The sequence below is a fragment of the Camponotus vicinus genome, unplaced genomic scaffold (genome assembly GCF_025532165.1).
Source record: "Camponotus vicinus isolate PSW18456_S1 unplaced genomic scaffold, iyCamVici1.0 SCAF_11, whole genome shotgun sequence".
NCBI classification, from domain to species: Eukaryota; Metazoa; Arthropoda; class Insecta; order Hymenoptera; family Formicidae; genus Camponotus; species Camponotus vicinus.
Genome location: NW_028141947.1, coordinates 13,304,251 through 13,325,585, shown reverse-complemented (window position 1 = coordinate 13,325,585; position 21,335 = coordinate 13,304,251). Strand labels below are relative to the sequence as shown.

General features: G+C 33.9%; 2 protein-coding genes across 3 annotated transcripts in view; one reads left to right on the top strand and one right to left on the bottom strand.

Annotated features, from left to right (window-relative positions):
- Window positions 1-21,335, top strand: part of Mop (tyrosine-protein phosphatase non-receptor type protein myopic) — a 40,303-nt gene that overhangs the window by 9,756 nt on the left and 9,212 nt on the right. The window lies entirely within an intron of this gene.
- LOC145962038 (integrin beta-PS) lies at window positions 14,354-21,156 on the bottom strand. Of its 2 annotated transcripts, none has more exons than XM_083082798.1 (15): window positions 20,899-21,156; window positions 19,752-19,959; window positions 19,232-19,460; window positions 18,975-19,074; window positions 18,518-18,688; window positions 18,319-18,417; window positions 17,924-18,088; window positions 17,510-17,668; window positions 17,305-17,436; window positions 16,825-17,127; window positions 16,186-16,407; window positions 15,604-15,720; window positions 15,315-15,507; window positions 14,668-14,807; window positions 14,354-14,590 (listed from the first exon to the last, which is right to left on the bottom strand). In XM_083082798.1, exons 1-15 carry the CDS (start codon window positions 21,151-21,153, stop codon window positions 14,522-14,524), a joined length of 2,562 nt encoding a protein of 853 aa, XP_082938924.1. In that variant the 5' UTR covers window positions 21,154-21,156; the 3' UTR covers window positions 14,354-14,521. The 2 variants fall into 2 exon arrangements, with proteins under 2 accessions (XP_082938924.1, XP_082938925.1); XM_083082799.1 differs by lacking the exon at window positions 20,899-21,156 and adding an exon at window positions 20,043-20,194.

Below are 21,335 nucleotides of genomic sequence, written 5' to 3'. Positions count from 1 at the left end.
TAGCGCGCTGTAGGTCGCATACCAATCAAGGCTACATACCAGTGTACTAAATCGTATATATCAGTTTAATTGTATATCAGCGTACTAATCGCAGTTTAAATCAGTTTATTCATTGTCATTTCGTAAAATATGTGTGTATTTTATTATTAATATAAATCGAAAGAAAACGACAAGGACCGATGTGTAGGAAACTAAAAAAATTGTTGTTACTCTGTCTTTATACGTAGAAGTTTTATACGTCGTTCGTCAATAAAATTTTATTTTCGGAGTTTTTTTTCCGATCGTAATTCTATCCAGTTTTATATAAAACTAGTTTTCTTTAAAAATAACTTCATTTCGTATTTTGAATTTTTCGCCTATTCATCGCGCGGTATAAGAATGTGAAATCGCACATGTCATTTCTGATTCTATTATTAACAAAACATCGCGAATACATTACAGATTGATCTCGAGTCGAGACGCATTTAATTGGATACGTTATCGAGAGAATATCGAATCATGCTTTAATATGTCTTTCAATCGTGTAGTAATAATTTGCCATTTATACATCGATGACTTATTAGTATGCTTATTTTACGTGATTTACTCGATCGAAATTTATCGTGCGAATAATCAACAAAGTACGACGTATGTATTTTCGAAAATTACATTCTACAAAACTGTAATTTTGCTTGTACATTCATTTTTATTATAATGAAGATAATAACGGTTTTCTCAAACGAGAACGTATGTTATCAACAAGTAGTAATTTGTTATCAACATTATGCAACTTTCATGCAAAATATTGCTTTAATAAATAGCAGCTGTCATAATATCTTTACGTGTTGTTTATTTTAAAAATTAATCAATCAAAATTATATGTCGCGATGAACTAGATTGCATGACTTTTAGAAACTAAGAGTCTCATAGCTTTGTGCCGTTATATTGTTCTCATATCGCAATGTGTAATAATAAAATACCCGTCGTGTGCGATTTATTATCAGGAGTGCTGTGCAAAGTTTCGGACGATTGTCATATTGTGCTAATTATTGCGCGTGCGATCGTAATTAATAGTGAGTGAGTGAGTGAGTGCCATGAAGGAAAGGACAAACATGAGAAAAAGAGAAAAAGATATCCAGAGAGGCATCCGGTGGAACAACCATAAGGTGAGTAATTTATAATTTTGTTAATTTATTATGTATTATTTGTAAAATTAATTGTCTGCTTATCTTTGTGATAGTAATCTATTTTATATTTTTATGTAATTATGTAATATTATGCATACACAAAATATTCTTGTTTTGAAATACGTAAAATATTTAATATATATATTTAAACGACATTTGTTTTTCATTTTTAAACATTCAATAGTAATTATAATTTACACATTTACTCTAATTTAATTCATCCAATGAGATATTTATTCAATTAAGTATAAAGATTGCTAAAATATTATTTTATTATTTTTACCTACGAAAATAATAAATTTATAAAAAAGAGAGTGTGTCACAAAATAACAATTATATACAAAAGATTGAACAGAAAGCAAAAAAAGATATTCGGATACTCAATCTATTTCCCAATTTGTGATTTATAATTAGGAAATAATATGTTGATTCTTGTATACATTAATCCATCTGTATAATCGATTACTATCGCAAATATATAGCATATACGTATCGAAATTATATCAATATTCGTATCAATGCTCGTATCATACTAATCACTATAAGATCATCAAACATATCGATTCATGCATGTTTATGTTCGCATTCGATCCTCCCGATTGAATCATACATATCTCACGATAATTAACTTGAACGGGCTTATTCGAAATGTTTCGGTTCAGCGAACGACAACGATAATGTCTCATATCGCCGGTCGTGGAATATTAAGAGGCACTCGGAAGGTCCATCGCTTTATGAATATCGAATGAGGGCGCGCAAGGGACTATCGCGGGAAAAGTTTTCGTAATAAATTGAGAACGAAGAAAGAAAGACGAAAGAGACCTCAGAAGAGTACAAAAAAAGAACGTGATCTGTTCGGTAAAACAGTCGACTAGCTGCCGATCGTTAACGAATAAAGAATGGTAATATTATGCTTGGTGGATGTGAGAATATCGTGGTTTCATGCACCCTTGATCAGCTGCTCGAGGGCGGGGACGATACAAATCAGGATGGGACAGTCGAATTGCCGTGGATGGATTAATTATTGACCGCCGAATTTCGTTTATCCGTTTCGAGGTTTCTCTCCGAGATTCTGTGAATAACTTACATTTGAATTGCAAGAAGAGAAATTGAGACTATGATAGTGTTTTATTATATTAAAAAATTATTATTTTTAATTTTAATTTATAAATTAAAAATTTATAAATTAATTTATAAATTTGGAAAAAAGAAGAAAAAACTTATTCTTTTAGATATCTATATTACTTATTGCTGCTTGCAATTTTTTAATGTATAAAAATAATATAAACTTTTACATTTAAGTAACAAAATATTCTATTGAAATATTATATAAAATCCATATTTCGCTCTCGCCCATCAGTAGTTTCCTATGAGATGCGGTCTCCAAAAGTCAGTCGGAGAAGTCGGGTCGGTCGGACGGTCGATTCCTTTGGACACGCCCCGAGAAAGAGATCGCGTAGTGGGGCCCGATGGGAATTTTAATTTAATTAAGACAGACCCGTTATTAAGAGGCACGTCCGGCTAGTTGATTAGAATTCCTTCGAACCCGTCCGGGATCATAAGTCACTCGCGGATTAGTAACAGACAGCGCGCAAAGAAGCACAGTAATTTATGTAGATGTGAGATTAAGGTGGAATCTTCTCTATCCTACATAATCATTATTCGTAATATTACTGCGGAAACTATTTTCTTAATATCATATTTAGTAGTAGAAAAATAATAGTATAAAATAAAAAAAATAATCATTCATGATTTTCTTATAAACCTATAATTTTATATTTTCGCATAAAAAAGAAGTTTTCGTGACTATAAAAGATAAGAGATATAAACATTAATTTATTATTAATTTCCGGTCGATCAATGATTTGCCTGTCGGCATTTTGACCGCGCAATCTCTTTTTTTAAATCGCTGTCGTCATAATTTTAATTTAATAACTGTGGGGACTTTTTTCATATTCATCGAGTCGACAACCGGAAATTCTCAGACGATTTTTTCTAGGATCTCCCGAGTAATCATCATGTCACTCGCCAGAAATGTTAGGTCACCATAAATCGACCGACAAATTACTAGTCTTTATGGCGGTACAAAAATGTCACGCAAACTTTTTTCAAACTTAATTTATTATCTAATTATCTTTTTAATCAATTATAAAATACGGTAATATTTTTTCGCATAAAATATCTAAAAATAAACTTGTAATACATTAGTTAATTTGTAAGAGTGAAAAAAATTAAGAAAGCATTTTATTCGATCATTTTATTTAGATTCTTGCCAAATTCGTAATAATATTAATATCAAAGCACAATATTAATATTCCTCAAACGGACATCTATCATAACAATATTGAATTTATTAAAATATTGCAATATTTTCTACAAACATTATGTCGAAAATCACTTCGCGATTACCACTTTTTGCATGCGATTCGTTTATCTTGTCGAACCCTACGACACTCCATGCGAAACCGAAATGAACAGAAAAAAATAACACGAGGCAAACAGATATAGCATCAGCCGCGCGCTAACACTGTGGTAGGGAGAACAGAGATTCCGAATAATTTTATCCAATTATACTTTAATGGCCAGTTCCTCCATTGAGCAGTCCGACAAAATTCCGATGTTCCGTGGCAAAATAGTAGAGGGAGAAGGCGGGAACGCAATTAGCATAACAACGGGCACGATAGTCAAATAATTCTCACTCTGTCCGAGATGAACGCTTCGACGGACAATAATACACGCTCTCGGGAGATTCTTGTTTTATTTATGTGTTTGGTAAGGCGACACGGCGTGTGGGTGTCGAAGCCCGGTGAGCACCACAGGAGCTCGCAGCGGCAACGCGCTGTGCGCGCCCATGGTGACCGACGATAGTATGAGTAGAATGAAAAATCCGACGCGTGCAAACATTTAACTTTGATCAATGCTATTTTTAATTAATATAATGCGACAGAATTACCATGTAAGCCATAACATATGATGAAAAAAAGCATTTAACGCCGATGAACCTCTTCAAGAGAGAAACCGTTATATAAACTACATGATTAAAAGGAAATTAAGTTTCAAGTAACGAGATATTAAAATTTTATGACAAAAATATATTTAAAAAATAAATTATTTCAACATGCAAAATTAGAATAATCAAGAGATTGGATGAATATTTGCTTATTATTATTATTAGTTGATTTAAATTTCAAGAGGAAAAATGATCAATTATGTTATAATTATATACTAATAATAATATAGCGGATACAAGAAACCAGCGTAATGATGATGAGATAAAAGAATATAATTCGCAAACTGTTACACGCATTACAAAGAAAAACCAAACGGGTAGGATCGCGCTCATCTCATCGACATCACCTGTCGTATGACGGCTTCCTTTACGGCCTTTCCCTCTCCGAATAGTCCTTCATGAAGGATATCGTCGAGCTATGAATCATATCGTGGATTTGTTAGAGCCATCATCTCCGGTTTGCAGAGGCGTGCATTTGAATAGGAACGACAGTCGTGTATCAGAGAGGTGAAGTCGTAAGAAGAGTAGGAAAAAAAGAGGGAGAGAGAGAAAGAGATATTAAGGGAGCAAAGAAACTGAAGGGGATATCCGACTAGCGTCGTAACGCGAGGTACACCACTGTCCCCTTTATATCCAGGAACATAATCTCACAAAGTTATTGGCCCATTTCGGACCTCCTGCCTCTACGAGAGACACCGGCTCTTTTCTCATTCACGTGTTCGACGGCGTTACTTGTGCCCTTTACTTTGCATCTCTCCTCTTCTTTTCAATGCGTCAGATTCAGAGTCTTCTCTTCGCCGCATACGATTCAGCTTAAAAATCTTCCTCTCCTCTTTTTCTCCCCAACGTGTTGTTTTTGCGTTTATTATAAAGTATTTACATATCAACCTTCATTTATGTTGTTTAAATCAAACACGTTGAAATAACATCATCGATATCAAAATTGTCAACGAAGAAATGTGATTTCTTTAATTAAATTTTAGAATTCTAATTAAAAATTTTACTTATCAGATCATTTAATAAATTCCTTATATTTTGAAATATACAGCGATTCGAAAATGGTCAAGAGCGCGAAGAGACACTCCGCTCATCGATTTGCATAAAGAGAAAAAAAAATAAAGCGGTAAAACCGCGACAATTTTCGCACCGTGCACACATCGGCACTAACTCGATCCTGCGAATTCGCAAAATGGCGCGCACGTTTCCGCTTATGATTGTCAATAAACAATCTGGCATCCCGCTGCGCACTTGAAATCATTTAACGCGCTCTCGCGATAACGATCCCGATAACCGAACATAATATTACTATACTAGAGATCGTCCTCGATGCCGCGACTTCCAGGATAATTTTCTCGGAAGGCGATCGCGCAATTATCGCGATCGAACGATCCTTACGCATCCTACGGATCCCCGCTGAGTATTAAAATCCATTTCGTCCTTTGCACCTGTGAAATATTTCTCACACATTCGCTTCTGTCATCAAATTGGAATAATTTCCACATATTAAAGCTATGCGTGATTTTAAGTCTATATTTGCGTATTCTTGTGGGAATGTAAATAATTTTGTTAATGGTGTATTCAATGGTGTATTCAAAAGTAATATTTTATGCAAATATTTCTCATGGATGAAAACACTTGATAAATTTTATTATTATAAAAATAATATTTAAATAATGATATTTATATAATGATATTTATATAAGATTTTATTATTATAAAAATAATATTTAATGATATTTATATATTTATATGATATTTATATAAATCTCTATTATATAAATCTCTATTATATCTCTATTATATTTAATAATTTTCCTCGATGTTTTTCAAAATCTTATTTAAATCAGCGAAGGATGCTGCTTATGACGGTGGTTCGTCTTTCGCGAATACGCCGCCGGCGCGGCTTTTGGCTACCGAATGACGGGAGAAATTAATCAAAACAATCATCCTCGAGTCCCGAGGCGGCCACCGAAGCCTGTCATTTACTCCCTCGAAACTCTTCCCTTCCATAGTCCTTTCGCACACTCGTGTATGGCCGCTACTATCCGGTAGCCGTCTGTAACATTCTGCGAGATTTTCGGAGGATCTACGAGAGTGCCGTAGCCTCGAGGATGAGACACGAGAATGGATTTCAAATTAAAGGATCGACCGTACCTATCTTTACCGAAATTTCAGTCCGAATAGTAGCCATATTTTTCGCAACAAAGAAAAGACTTGTGTGAAGGATCTAAATATATATAACTTAAAACTGCTTTTAACATTGCTATTTCTTTGAAGACTCATGATTTTATGATTTAATTATAATACTTTAATTATATAATATTGCAAAGCCTTTGTATGAAAAGTCTTTGCTTATTAATAATTATTCTCGCAGTAGCATCAATACTTTAGCAATAAGTCGTCTCATAAAAATCAAATCGTTTCATCAAATTCAGATTCAAGAAACGAACATAATTCTCCGCACTAATTTAAATTAGACTTTGGAAAATATGAAAAGCAATTATTAAATATAATAGAGATTTGTAAGAAGGTGTAACACACAAGTACTATTATAATACCAATAAATAATAAAAGTTAACTATTTTCACTTATTAAATACTTGTATATAAAAACGCAATCTCTGTGTGAACATCAACAAGATAATTGTATCGAATATTAGCGAACACGATCCACGTCGCTTATTTTCACGCACTATCTGTCGAATAACAGACGGTGTAAAAAAAAATAAAAATTGCGAGAGATCGTGCCGCTGTTGGTTGGCAACAGTATCCGTCATTCCGAGAGAAATTGCGCGGACCGATCATCCCGCGGCGGGATAATTCGGTCTAATTCCGCGGCTGCCCGGCGATTTCGGCTATCTGCTCGTAATCGACCGGGCCCGCCTCGCGCAGCAAGGAACCGAGCCTGTAATGGGATGGAATTAAGAGGAGACGTGCCCTTCGCTAATCTATTAATTCCTACACGCGAGATTACTGCCGGGCGTCGGAGAAAACGAGTTTTCGCGAAACTGGTCGCGAGTAAATTTTCTACGATATCTCCTACTTTTATACAGGGTGTTTCATCCTCGTCGATCGTTGATTAATTTATCTTGTCTTAATCAAAATATTCAAATACCAACTCGTGTGTAAGTCTTAAGTTATAATCCGTTAAAAATATAAACAAATATTTTCGTTTTATGCAACAAATAGATAATAATATACTAGGTTTTTTATTTAATTTAAAGTTGATTTTGAACGCCATTTGTTTTAAAACTTAATTATGAAGAGATTTAATATGCATAACATCAAGATCTATTGCAGAATTCATGAATGAAAAATGATGCGATACGAGACACCTAGTATGTATCTTTTTTTATTCCTCCCACATTCGATTTGCCAATAATTATGTAAACGCGCTGTGTTCCGCTTATAATAAACCTTATAATAAACGATCAGCAAGCGTGAGATTAATTTACATGGTAATTGAATTTACGGTATAAAATTTACCGGAGGAATTTGCGGAACGAAAAGTGAAATCGAGAACGAGACGGATAATAATCATGCGACATTTTGCACTATCGATATTTCGGGTTGCAAATATATTCTGTGTTAATCCATTGATTGATGATACTTTATGCAGATTTATCGAAACTTTATATCAAATGAAAGACTTAGTTGTAAAAATATCCATGAGTTTTACAAACAAATTATGTTTATTTAAAAAAAATTTATTAAATTTTTTTGCTCGAGAGAATTTTTTTCAGATTTTAGATATAAATGTAATCATTTGGTAATTCTTAATATATGGTCAGTAAAAAAAGGAACATTATTATATCAATTTGATTTTGTAGAAACTGTCCTTTACGTCCTCCGCATTAAGATCACTTAAAACTTGAAAGCACACACTCATTATCAACTTAGTTCGATTATGACCACGGTTTTAGTTCAATCATTCGTTTCATATCTATAATTTGGTAACTGCCAGAAACCTTTTGCAAGGTGAGCGAGTGAGTCATTAATGGAATGCGGATAGATATGTTGACTGAGTCTCTTATCACTTCGAGAAAGCGAACATTTGTCCTGCATTCCCTTATCATTGTTTTCTATAGCATTCACCCCGTTGCAATAAGCGAACGCATTCGTCTTTGTTGAGGAGAATTAAGAACATAGATTAAGAACGAGAGATAATACCGGTTTTTCAGCTTAGGAATTCAAATGGAAAATATTTTCAATGATAAGTAGAGAAAAAATCTGTAATTATGATGTAGTAAAAAAATTATACACGAAATAAAGAGAATATAAGAGCATTTTAAAGAAAATATTTGTCATAAATTGCCAAGTTATTTATTATATATATGTATGTATAAAAAATATATATATTAAGAATAGATATTTTGATTTTATGATACTTTAAATTTTTTCCTGAGCACAGAATCGAACTAAGATTTATCAAAGAATATAATTAGAAATAAATTGTCGATATATTTTATCAGCCAGTAATTATTACTATTTACATTAATATAAAAATTAAACTATATATATATATAATTCTAAATGTATAAGGTTTATTTAGTTTTAACCAAACGTAATAAGAGTTTTTTCTCTTTTATCACGAAATTATTTTTTCTGGCGTTACATTTTTATTTTTTATAACTTTAAAGATTATTATGTGCTGCGATATTTTGATTGAGAAAAAAATAATAGTATATTTTCTAGGGCTTCTAAAAAAATTACTTTACAACTGTGAGTTATTCAATATTTTAACCCCTCACCAAATATTCCATGTTCCCCTCAAATTAAACTACGGCAGTTAAGGGTTAATCGTACATGGCACGTTCGGCGAAGGCAAATGCCAAGGAACGGTTCTCGATGTTCCTCCACAACACTCTTCATGAATATCGACCCGAGCAGACGCTTATGCAGAAACACGCTCGCGCAAGTAAAATTGCTCACATTTTTCAGACGCGAGACGAGCGACGGGTAAGAGGGAGGCGGGAAGGGAAGCGAAGGGAGAACAGAGTATTTCCTTTTTCAAGCCTGACGAGCATCAAGCTCTCTCTCCGGGGCCCTTGAAGAGCACAGCAATGCTCGGGGAACGGACAACGGATCCGGCGCTGACGCTCATTACGATGATTGGCAGATTCAATTAACGGCCGGCCGGGCTCCACCGCGGCAGGGTCGCCCCGGCTTAACCTCGGCTAAATATTATTAATAATAATCAGCTCATTACCGGCTCCATTAATTATCCGTGCCGTATATACGCGGGTAGCGCGCCTCCAGGAGCGCACCAGATTCGAGGGCCGCGCGCGTTCGTCGATATTGGGTCGAAATAAAACTCACCGGTGGTCCGACATTAGTGCTTGCACTACTTCAAGTCACGTCGGTATACATATTAGAGCAGCACTCATAATTCGACTTGTATTAAGACACAGTTATCGTCGATACAACGGATAATTTAAGCAAATTTAACAGAGTTTTATTAGGACGATAAACGTTTTGGGAGGTAGGATTACTGCAAACCTTCGATGCAACTTGTCCTTTAATCAACTCGTTGCAAATGAGAAAAGTTGATTATTATACTGTATGCTATAATCAATGCAAAATATTTTTATTACCTGCTCGAAATATTTATAAAGATACAAAATTAAAATTATTTCTTCTGTACGCAATATATTATATAGTTTTATATTATAATATAATATAAAGGCATAAAGAAAACTGTAGAGGGATATAAAAATCTGTCGTTGATCTCTCGCGAGATGGTATCACCAAAGTTACCCTCATGATGATTCTCGGAAAACGGAGTGCGGGACGAAGGGCAGCGACGAGGGAAAGGGGCGGGGGACGGGTAGGGCGTGCAATATTAATCCATTTAACAAACTCATTATCGATGAGATATACCGAGCGTTTACCGTGCGCGGCGGCGGCGCGAACGTGCTCCACCTATCCCGGGGGAATCCCGGCTATATTAGCGGGTTTGCACCCCTGCGGCTTGATTTACGGGCGTGCGCTAACGAGTCTCGGCCCGCATCAGCCACGAAGAGGAGACGATGCAGCAGCACTCGGGCACGGTGAGGCCACGCTACGGTTACGAGGACGCAGCGCGGGTCATGGGCTAAAAATTTATCTGCCGGAGATGACGAAGGAGGGAAAGCAAGGGAGAAATTTGACCTCGGAGCAATCAACCGAGCTACCAATGCCATTTTACAAAAATTACTTGGAAAATGATTGAGCTGAAACCGCTAATCATATATTTTAACGCGGTACAAATGATAGATAAGCGAAATTTTTAGTTCAGTTTAATTATTTTTCATCTATATGTTTCAAATTAGACGTGTGTGCGCGTCAAGTTAATCGCGTCATATTTTGCAGGGACTTGTCGAAAATTATTTTGCGATAACATTATTCTGTTTATTTTGCGTCTATTATACAGATATAAAAGTATATTTCTTTGATTGTGAAATTTTTTTTCATAAATAATATCAGATTATTTTACAGGCATTCAATTTAGATCATTAAACGATAATAAGATGCATTCAAAGTTATCGAATAATTAATTTGTTCGGTACATCAATTCTCCGCTTGGCTCGAATTTATAAAGATACGATGATATTTCTCGTATATATATTTTATACAATCTTTCATTATCCTGTATCATTCAATCGCAATTCGGCGAGCGTACCCACAAGGTGCTAACTGTTTCTTGCTCGGTCCAATTAACTGGGATCGATAAGTTCGGCGAAACGTATTTCCTTTCTCGATTGCCTCGTTTCATCGACGATATAAATTCAAAGGCAAAAAAGGAAACGGATTATTCCAGTCTTGCGCATTAAGGATTCCCTGTGCGAACGTGAGCTTTGTCGTGTTTGGAAGTCAAGTTTCGATATCGTGGACCATCTCCATGGACGGCGGTGTCCGCCGAAACGCGGCAGAACGGATGCGCCGGTTGGCGAAAGAAAGGCAGGCTTCTCCGACAATATGCCGGCTAAAAATCTCAAAACGATCCGACACCCGAGCGGGCCGTATTTGGTTGTAATTAAGGCACCGGCGGCGGCCATTAGCGAATCACGAAAACAAACAATATTGTTCGATTCTCAGGTGCGTAAATCAAATCGCGCAAGTACATCTCCTCTTTTAAGAGTATCTCAGTTGGTGTCACGCATAATCTGATATGTACTTTATAAAAAAAAGACTCTTGAAGAAATATTTTATATAGATCTACATTTTCAATCAAGTTTTCTAAATCATTGATCAACTGCCACATGTTTCCAAAATATCAAGACAAATGCGAGAATGATGCTCGTTAACTCATTTTAATGATGTAAAAAATAAAATATCTTAATTTTAAATAATAATATTTATGTTAATTAATGACGTTCGATTGTCTGTGCATATACAATGCAATCGATCAAGCACGAATAAACGGTTAGCGAAAAATCGATGAAATGATGTTACGCGAAACGCTCCTGTCATATCCAGAGACGAATATATGAGCAAACAATACTTTTCGACTCGCATAATTGGTGCTACGGGCGCCCCATTGGGGCCACCTCGCAGAGGGCCGTCGATGCAGGATGAAGAGATTTACAATGTTCCCGGTCGTAAAATAATCAATAAAATCTGCGCAATGTAAAGAAACGGACGTGCGGCAATGATTTAGTATTCGAAGCGCCGGGTCTCGCCCTCCCTCCTTTCCCATTCACCATCTTTCTCAGGGTGGTTTTTTCAGGTTCGTTCTTAAGGCCCGGCCATACGGAGGACGAATCATGTTTTGAAATATATAAGTCTTCAAAAAAAGAAGAATTCGTCCAAATTTGCGAATCGAAACTTACAAAGTGAAATCAGATAATCGATATTTTATGCAATAATTATATTGCTAGTAATACAATTGTTTCAACGGTGTAATCAAGCAACATTCGAAAAAATATAAAATAATATAAAAGTTGTAAAATGAAAAAGTTGATACTTATAATAAATTAGAATAATAATATTTATATAGATAATTTATATTTTTTTGAAACAGTATATATATTATAAAAATAAAATATATATAAAATTACTTTAATATTGCTATTCTTTGAGTACTACTTAACTTTGAGTTAAAGTCATATATGATCGATTGTTAAAAAGGAAAATATAAACATAGACCACATGTCGTTGAGCTGAAAACCAATTAGGAAGGGTCGCTTTGAAAAAGCGCGTCGCGTTGTAATCGAGTACTAATTCATCAACGCGGTCCATTTACGAGCGTAAGTCGCCCAAATGATCCTGTAGCTTCACCACACAGGTAATAGGCGTGGTTCTGGCTCTTTTGAACGTTACGTATCTTGGTTTTACGAGGCGTTAAAGGCACCATGACTAATGGTGGAGCCAACTAACAAGCTTTTATAAGTAAAACAAAGATGTTCGACAAATTTTTATTTTTGTTTATCTACTGCTACAGAATTACAGAATTTTACAGACGACACTTTTGCTCATGCAATGCATATTTGTTTCCAGAATTCGACATAATTTTTTCAATAACATGAAAATAACACCTTAATAATTGATTGAAAATTAGATTCATCTCATTCATTATTAATGTTTCTTACTTCGGTTATTTTTTATTATTCAGTATCTAATGTGTAATTCTTAATATCTAATTTTAGAATTCTTAATCTACTATTCCTCTATTAATAAAAATAATATTTTTAATGCTGTTTTAGTATTATTATTACCACTTTTATTATTTTCCGTTTAATCTTTCTTTTTTAACTTAAGTACGTATAATGTTATGTTTTGATTTTTTCATATATTATTATAATTATTTCCATATGAGTTTTAAGGATGTTTACTTCATATTCGTAATAATTTCTCTATTTAATAAAATTTTTATTGCTATATCCGCGTATTTAAAAATTGCGAAATTTTTGCTTACTCGACGATCATCAATTAATCGAATCATGCGAAGACATATCGAATGTATATGGTGCCTTAAGTTTCCGGTGGGAAATATAGTGCGATTCGCTTCGGGGTTTTGCGGCGGGAGCCAAGTATGGTGACGAATTTACGAGCTCCTTACGAGCTTGCCTTCCTCGTGAGGCAATAAAGTATGAGGCCAGAGGATATTCGAAACAATCGGGAGAGGGATGATCATTTATTTTATTCTATTTTAGTTTTCGAGGAATATTCATATATCATATTTAAAATTAATTTACGAATAATCGGCATATTGACGAGTTTTTCTCTCGACTAATTTGTCGTTAATTTTATTTATTGAATAACAATGATGACAACAAGTTGCTGATAAAATTGAGAAACTAATAAAATATACTTGCAATAAATCATTACGTTGATTGGCGCGATTGATTTAAAATGTTTTGAGCGATAATTAAAATCTACTGAAAAATAGAATTTCAGAAGTTCTTAAATTAAATAACAAGATTTTTCAAAAATGAATGCAAATAAAGGTTAATAAAACTTAGTTTTGTTTTATACAAAGGAAGTAGCTTTTCATTAACATCTGTTATCATTTATAATATAAAAGTAAAATAAAACAAAATTATTTACATTTATAAAGCAATTTGAATAATAGATTTCAATGATAATATTCGTTTATTAATCAGGAAATCAAATTTTAAGCCACGATCGATGTAGAAATGGCTTTATGGGAACGAAATAATAAAATGTCTCGTTAAAAGAAACCTACGCGACTAGATTTTGCAATAAATAGGGGGAAGCAGGAAGTGCTTGAACAGAGTCATGTTATTACGAGCTTGGCAAGTGGGAAAAGGACACAAGAGAAGAGAGAGAGAAAGAACCATGAAAAGTTTTGTTCGTTTTTGCAAGCGAGATTCTTGTTGCCGATTGGTCGACTCATTATACGGCAATTAAAGAACGTGGCACCCATTGCGGCTTGGTCGATTCACTCACTGGCGTGGCGCTAGTCGTCGGATCCGATAGATTGAACGACTGGCGTTAAAGTCCCCTTCATATATTTACTTGTAAAGAATATTTCTATTTATACAATAAGATCTAAGAACATTTTTATTAATATCATAAAATGCCATAATATTTATATTAATATTACTTATTAGAAGTGCACATGCAATTTGTGCTGCACAAGTTCTATTTTTAACTTGAACAATTTATGTATTAACTATCGTGTATTATATTTTTAATTTATTGTTGAAATCTGAGATAATAAATTAAATAACGTATAGAATGGTCAATGTCTGTTAATATAATTACGAAATTATATTAATAAAACGTGATGTTTGCAATTTTTTAAAATGTTCAAAATAAAATTTTAATGCACGAGAAATAGAATTAAAAGGCTTAAATAGAAATGCTAATATCACAATGAGAGTCTCTCTCTAAGATTATTATTAATCTTTAACGTTGAACGTCGGATTGCTGAAAGTCGACGTCGCTTGCTTGTAGAGAGGATTCTCGCCCTGAAACATTCCGACATATTGACGTTCTGACAATCTTATAATCACGCGATCGAAAACAATGGTGAATAGCAACTCACTCTGTCCCATTTGGCGAGAGCGCGTTCTCTCTCGAATCTTGCGAATTCTCTCTTGTCGTGGATCATCGTGAGGATCTTCCAAATGAGGAGAATCAGGAAACCGACAATGACGGTACTTATGACGACGCCCAGCGCAACACCTACGGGAGAAAGTATAAATTCTAGTTTATTTTGTGTATTTCCTCTCACACATTTTTCTCAATTGTGTTAAGCATGATTGAAGCACAATAATATATCAGTTTTCAAACATCATCACTTGTAAATAGTATAGAATTGACATGTGTAGTCAGATAAATAGAATAGCATTGAAAAGTTGAAGAGAATTAATATAAAAATTTATATTAAAGTTATATATAATTTTTCAAAAGTATATATGTTACACACAAGAATAATTTTATATTAAATATTAATCATCTGTTTAATTACGTTATATACTATTTGATTATTATATAACATTAACATAATTTAAGAATCTTATACATTTTTCATCTAATATTACTTATGAAATATTTATGCTGAAACAAGTTTTTGGATTTATTATATCCATTATTTGAAAGAACATAATGAAAATTAAATTAAATATTTCCATAGCACACACGGCGTGACAAAGCATCATTCATCATATGATAAAATACAGGACAAATTACCAAAGACATTAATAGGTGCTGGACAAGTTCTCTCTTTCTGAGCCTGAATCTTGAAAATTTTAATATCTCCGCCAGTACCGTCTCTATGATACTGGTATTTGAAGACAAACGTGCAGCCTGCATCACCGGGTGTTCGGCATATGCGGGCGCCGGTTTCCTCGTCTTTCACAGGATCTTCCTCGACAACGTCGACCTACGGAATAATAAATGTCCGTTTACGTTGCAAATTATTAATTGCCCGCGCGCAGCTTGTAAGTAGAGATGTTATCTCGAAGGAAGTGCTACTAACAATGTCAATTTCATGCATGCACAAGTCACATTTCCCATCCTTCGCGAGCGGTCCTGTATTATACGCTACGCACTCCACGCAATCCTTCAGCTCCTCGCATCTTTGTCCTGGACACGTCTAAAATACATTTAATTATTTCGCAGGGAAAGATATTTATGATTAAGAAATTGTGATTTTGCTAAACGATGTATATGTGGAATTTATTCCGAAATTACATTTTCGAAATGTCTTTCTTGCAAAAAGTCAATTATGTAAATAGATATAATGTAATTATATAATTATATAATTATATAAATAGATATAATAATAATCGATAATTTAAATTACTTAAAAATCGAAATAAATTTAATTTTATTCATACATAATCAGAAATGTTTGCAGATTTTAATCACATATGCGCGTGCACATTACAACATATTATGTATAATGTAAGCGCCCGTATGTGGATAATTAATTAGAATAAAATTTGAATTAAATTATCACATTTTTATATTTATTGAGTTTCTTTTAATTTTCTTTGTTTTTTTATCGCGATAAGTCGCTCGTCGATTTCTTCCTCAAGGCACATGACAGATTACTCACGGGGCATTCCTCGCAATATTGTCCGGAATATCGAATATTGTCCCGTTCTTGGCAATGGCAGCTGCCGCAGATACAGTCGCCGCGTCCGCTGCAAATCTCGACGTTTCCGTTCGACGGTGCGATGCATGTGCTATTGGTCTCCTTGCAATCGCACGTCTCGCCACCCCAACCTGGTAGGCAATTGCAGGTACCGCATTCGCACTTGCCCCGTCCGCCGCAGACCTTAAACAGACAGAGGAAAGATGAACGGCGAACGTGTAATGGACGCAGGTAGAAAGGTGTATATAATATATAATTTGTCCTCTACCGCCCTTATAAATGCCAAGCTCGAAGAGAGGATTGCTGTACAAATTTCGCGTGAATTTGTTAAAAGTGATTATTAGGGGAGTAGATATGATAATAGATTATCTTCCTATCCTGTTTATAATTCGTTATTACTTATATCACACGTACATATATATAATTTGCGCTAAATGTACTATCAAATGATTTTTATATCATAATAATTATTTTTTTATAATAGATATGTAGTTGCAAGAAGCATATGTGTGAAATTTTATGTATTGCTTATTTACATATTTTTTGTGGTTGTATTCACTTATATATATTCTTTTCAATTTATTCTTAAAAAAAACATACCTGGCCACCACTGCGTTTGCAAGAGAAATTGTCGCATTCGCAATATTTCCCGTAAAACATTTCATGCGGATTATTCGGTCGTTTATCACAATCGCAGACTCCGCATTTGCATGTACCGTGTCCACTACAAATCTCTGCAGTTTGGTTGTCAGGTTTGCAATCGGTTATCGAGATCGAGTTACCAGCACCGACCTCGTTTCCCTCGCACTCGCATTGCTTTCCGTAAAAACCGGGATTACAGGAACACACGCCGCACATTGATTTGCCGTTATTCTTGCATTCCGCAGCGTTCATTCGATATCCCTATTTTCCGGTTTATAAAACGATTAATATTGTGCAAGTTTGATTAATTATATCAGTGTATAAATTGTACATTTTTTATTTTTTAACTAAATTTTTTTATATTAATTTTTTTATATTTTATATATTTTTTTATATATTTTATATATTTTATATATTTTTTTTGTTATAATATAATACCGAGTGCCCAGGTTTCTCACAAGGACAATCGCATATGATTTCTAGATCGATAGTCAAACTTTCATTCAAGCCTCTGGGTTTAATTTCCACGGTTTGCTGCCAATTCTTCGGATCGTCGGGGCATTCAACAACCTGATAATCGAATTAATAATACATAATAAACTATTATTGATTAACCAAAATATTCGATCGCTAATTCATATACCTTGATCACAACTTCAAATTCAATAACATTTCCTACGCGAAGTCCTTCGCATTCTTGACGCTCTAGCAATTCTCCCGTTTTGTTTAAACATCGAGAGAAATATTTAATATCGATTACCTTTGGCGCTGTATCGATTATTGTCACTGAGTCTACTAGTTTCTGCAAATTATTAACGTATGAAATTACTATTGACTTCTCAGCTATCGCATAAATATAAAATGGATAAAAGTTTTGAAAAGAGTAAGCTCAAGTTATTAATAAAGTTTCTATTAGCTTTTCTGGATTATGACATAAATTGAAATGTGTAGCGTAAAAAAACTATTATATATACTTAACGAATTATATGTACTTAAATTAATAATTATGTAAACATATGTAAATTGTTATTACTTCTAATGAGTATATTAAGATCACCTCGTATTCACTGCTCACTAAAGCGACAACGTTCTGCGATTCATTTTCTAAAGTGCCTGTCGAAGATCCACTGATATGTTGACTCAATCGCTGATAGGTCACATTTTTGTGATCAGGAACGGCAAAGATAATGTTCATGTTATGTTCGCGCGCTTTTCTATTGAGCTAGAAATTAAAGGGACAGACATATTTTTTCAAATTATTTAAGTCTTATAGAAATAAGGCTTAATTGCATCAACATTATTTTGGTTTTAAGCGAAACTTAAATATGGTATCTATCTTTTATTTATTTAAAAAGAAAGATAAAGATAGACACATATTCAAATCTCGCTTAATATAATGTTCGTGCAACTTGGCCTAAGCCATTTCTTTTCTTTAAAAAAATATTTATTCACCTGAGAGATTGACGGATAATCTTGTAAAAGGGAATGACTATAGAATCCTTTCTCATCCAAATGGCACATGCAATCATTGGGCTCTATTATTCCTGCAAGCTAAGAAATCCTAAATTTTTTTAAGTTGCAATGTTGATTTATTTCGGTATGTTATCGTTCGAAGTCGACCGAGGGTTTTGCATGATTCACAATCACGTACTTTACCATCTCCGGCGACGTGAAAGACCGCGTCGGTCGAGAACACGATAAGATGACGCGCTTTTTGGCGCCAGCCGATTTCTTTGGTACACACGATGACCTGCATCATCGCATCGAGCCCACCTTCAGGACCATCCAAATTACCTGACACTGGTGCCGCTTGTACCTGATCCTAATTTGTTAAATAATAGTATGTGATAGAATATTTGAAACACAAAGAATTGAATAGTTTCAGTAGTTTAATTAATAGTTTAATTAAAAAGATTTTGTTTCGAATTTTTCTCCTTTCCAGGAGACATATTTTGTTTATTAATTTTTTTTGTTTATATATTATTGTTTTATATTTATTTAATTATGATTTTGAAAGAAACCGCATTTACTTGTTTATTATTTTTAATCACTTTAAAATTTTCTTTCAATTCTTTCACTATCCGCTGAACACAATTTCATATAATTACCTCAAATAGAGCTACATTCTCCGTAAGAGACATTTGATTTTTATAGTCATAAGGCGGTGCACATGGTTCTCCAGTTTTCAAATTGCAGGGAGATTCCAGTCTAACGTTAAAATTTAATCAGATTATTATAGATGCATCAATGATATAATTTTGTATCGTTTGTATCGTTATAGTAAAGATTTCATTGTAATAGTTTATTTATTTGGTTCATTTAATTGATCGAAATACTATGATTTACGTAATGAATATATAATTACTTGTCAGGCTGCGTGTTGGTCATCGGTAAAACGACCTTGTCTATAAAACTACCAAAGCCGATACGAAAATTCGACGTGAGCTTTTGCATAGCTTTAGCCAACTGCAGACCGAGTTTCGACAATTTATCTCTATACGGTTCCATAGACGCGGATAAATCCATAAGATAATATAAATCCACAGGATAATCCTCTGCTTGACTGTATTTCAGAATTACGCGATAATCCTCTCCTATTAATAATTTATGTAATATTCTTATAAAATTTAATTTTTAATTGTTTTTATAAAATTTTGATTAAATTATAGTATTAGAAAAATATATATTGGATCAAATATTATAAAAATATAATTATATATTTTAGTATAAATGTTTTACATTCTACAAAAAATCTTATCGTTTTAAAAAAAATTTTCTTGTGTATAATATTAGAATGCTAGGAGCTTCGTAAAAAAAAAATACAGTATAGTTTCGTAAAAAAAATAATTGATTAGAAATAAAAAGGGGCAACATTTTTCTCTTACCTCGCCTGAGACGTAACCGTATTTTTTGCGGTTGGACTTGGACAGGATCTTTACCCTTGATCGAAGATAACGGCCGATTTTCAAGGATATCCATCGTATTCTCATGATGTATTACGTCTGACAGTGGACACCAGAGATGGCCTTCTTTCAAAAATGTTTGTCTAGATACACAACGTAGCAAAGGACTGCTTGCATTCTGTCCAGACACCTTGCGAAGCCATGAACATAAAATCAGCCTTATTGATCATATTGCAGGTTCAAGTTAAAAACGTTCAAGTTAAAAAAGCTTACAAATATTGTGCAAAATAGAATTTATCGATAATCTTTCCAAATCTTTCACATTTTGAATTTAATAATTCTTTTTTCACATCTGATAAAAAGCATGGAAAAAATTTTATCTGATTTATGATAATTCTTTTCACCGATGATTACGATTAATATATTTCCGGCACAAAAAACTAGGAATTCCCTCAGGAAATAAAAGATTTCTTATATGAAATTCTTTTTAAAAATTTTAACTCTTCTAAGTTTAAATGTTTTAAAGTTATAAATAATTGTTGACCTTAAGAGGGAATTTTTTTTATATTACAGATGAAAAAAATGTTCATCAAAATTGCATATACATCAATTTTATTGTATAAGTATGGCATTATTGTAAACATGATAATCAATAATTAATGGTGTATGAAATTTATTTTATAGATTTTAATCAAATTATTCTCATTAAAACAAATAAGTTTTAATCTTTTCACTACACGAATACGTCTCGTAAATTAATATATTTTTTATTCTATATATAACATAATAAAAATCACAGCAAAATATTATGATATAAATATTTCATTGATAAATCGCTTTCCTTTCATAAAAAGCCTTAGATTTGCGTATAAACTTTTTATATTTTAAAAATGACACTTCTCTCGGAGTTAGTCATCAAAAGACTGGTAAAAAAATATTGTCATGCTAAATGCCTGCGAATACAAAATAGTCACGCGGCATGAGTTCATTCATGAATCACCACTGAAAGAACGACGGTTGAGAAAGAAGGATTGTCGCGCAGGTGCTCGCGTCCGATATTTCTTCTCGTAGACTCGTGTACAGCCGTCACTTGGTTCGTCTCTAGCGAATAATCATAAATATTCATTACCATCATGGAACACCACACGCATCGCGGCGTTTGTAGACAGCTCGCACAGGTCTGTTGGGACTCGCAGAGGCTCTCCCGGTCCCGATGCTGCGAGAATGCGAGCACGAAGAATCGCGTCATCAGGAAAAGAAAGATAGTCGTCGCCCACCGTGTCATTATTTCGCCGTTAACGTCGACGTACGGCGAAAGTGAGGTGCGGACGAGACGAGAGTCGCGGTACCAACGCTCGCGATTCACGAAAGGATACTGCGGCATCCCGCGGAAATGACTTCGTGATAAAACGCGCCGTGGTCATGTCATAATGCGTCATTAGGTAATCATCACGTTTGTTCGTTTTCTTCTCCTCGGTGATGATTCTTTTATAATCGAGTCTATTAAAGCACGAGATTTTTATCGTGTACATCGCAGCAATATCAGAAATTTAATTTAATTAAATC

Coding starts and splice junctions, on each gene's coding strand:
- LOC145962038 (XM_083082798.1), bottom strand. CDS start 21,153: ATGCCGCAGTATCCTTTCGTGAATCGCGAGCGTTGGTACCGCGACTCT. Junction 18,418..18,517: donor ACGTCGCCGGAGATGGTAAA/GTACGTGATTGT, acceptor AGGATTTCTTAG/CTTGCAGGAATAATAGAGCC. Junction 16,408..16,824: donor GCAAACGCAGTGGTGGCCAG/GTATGTTTTTTT, acceptor TGTCTGTTTAAG/GTCTGCGGCGGACGGGGCAA.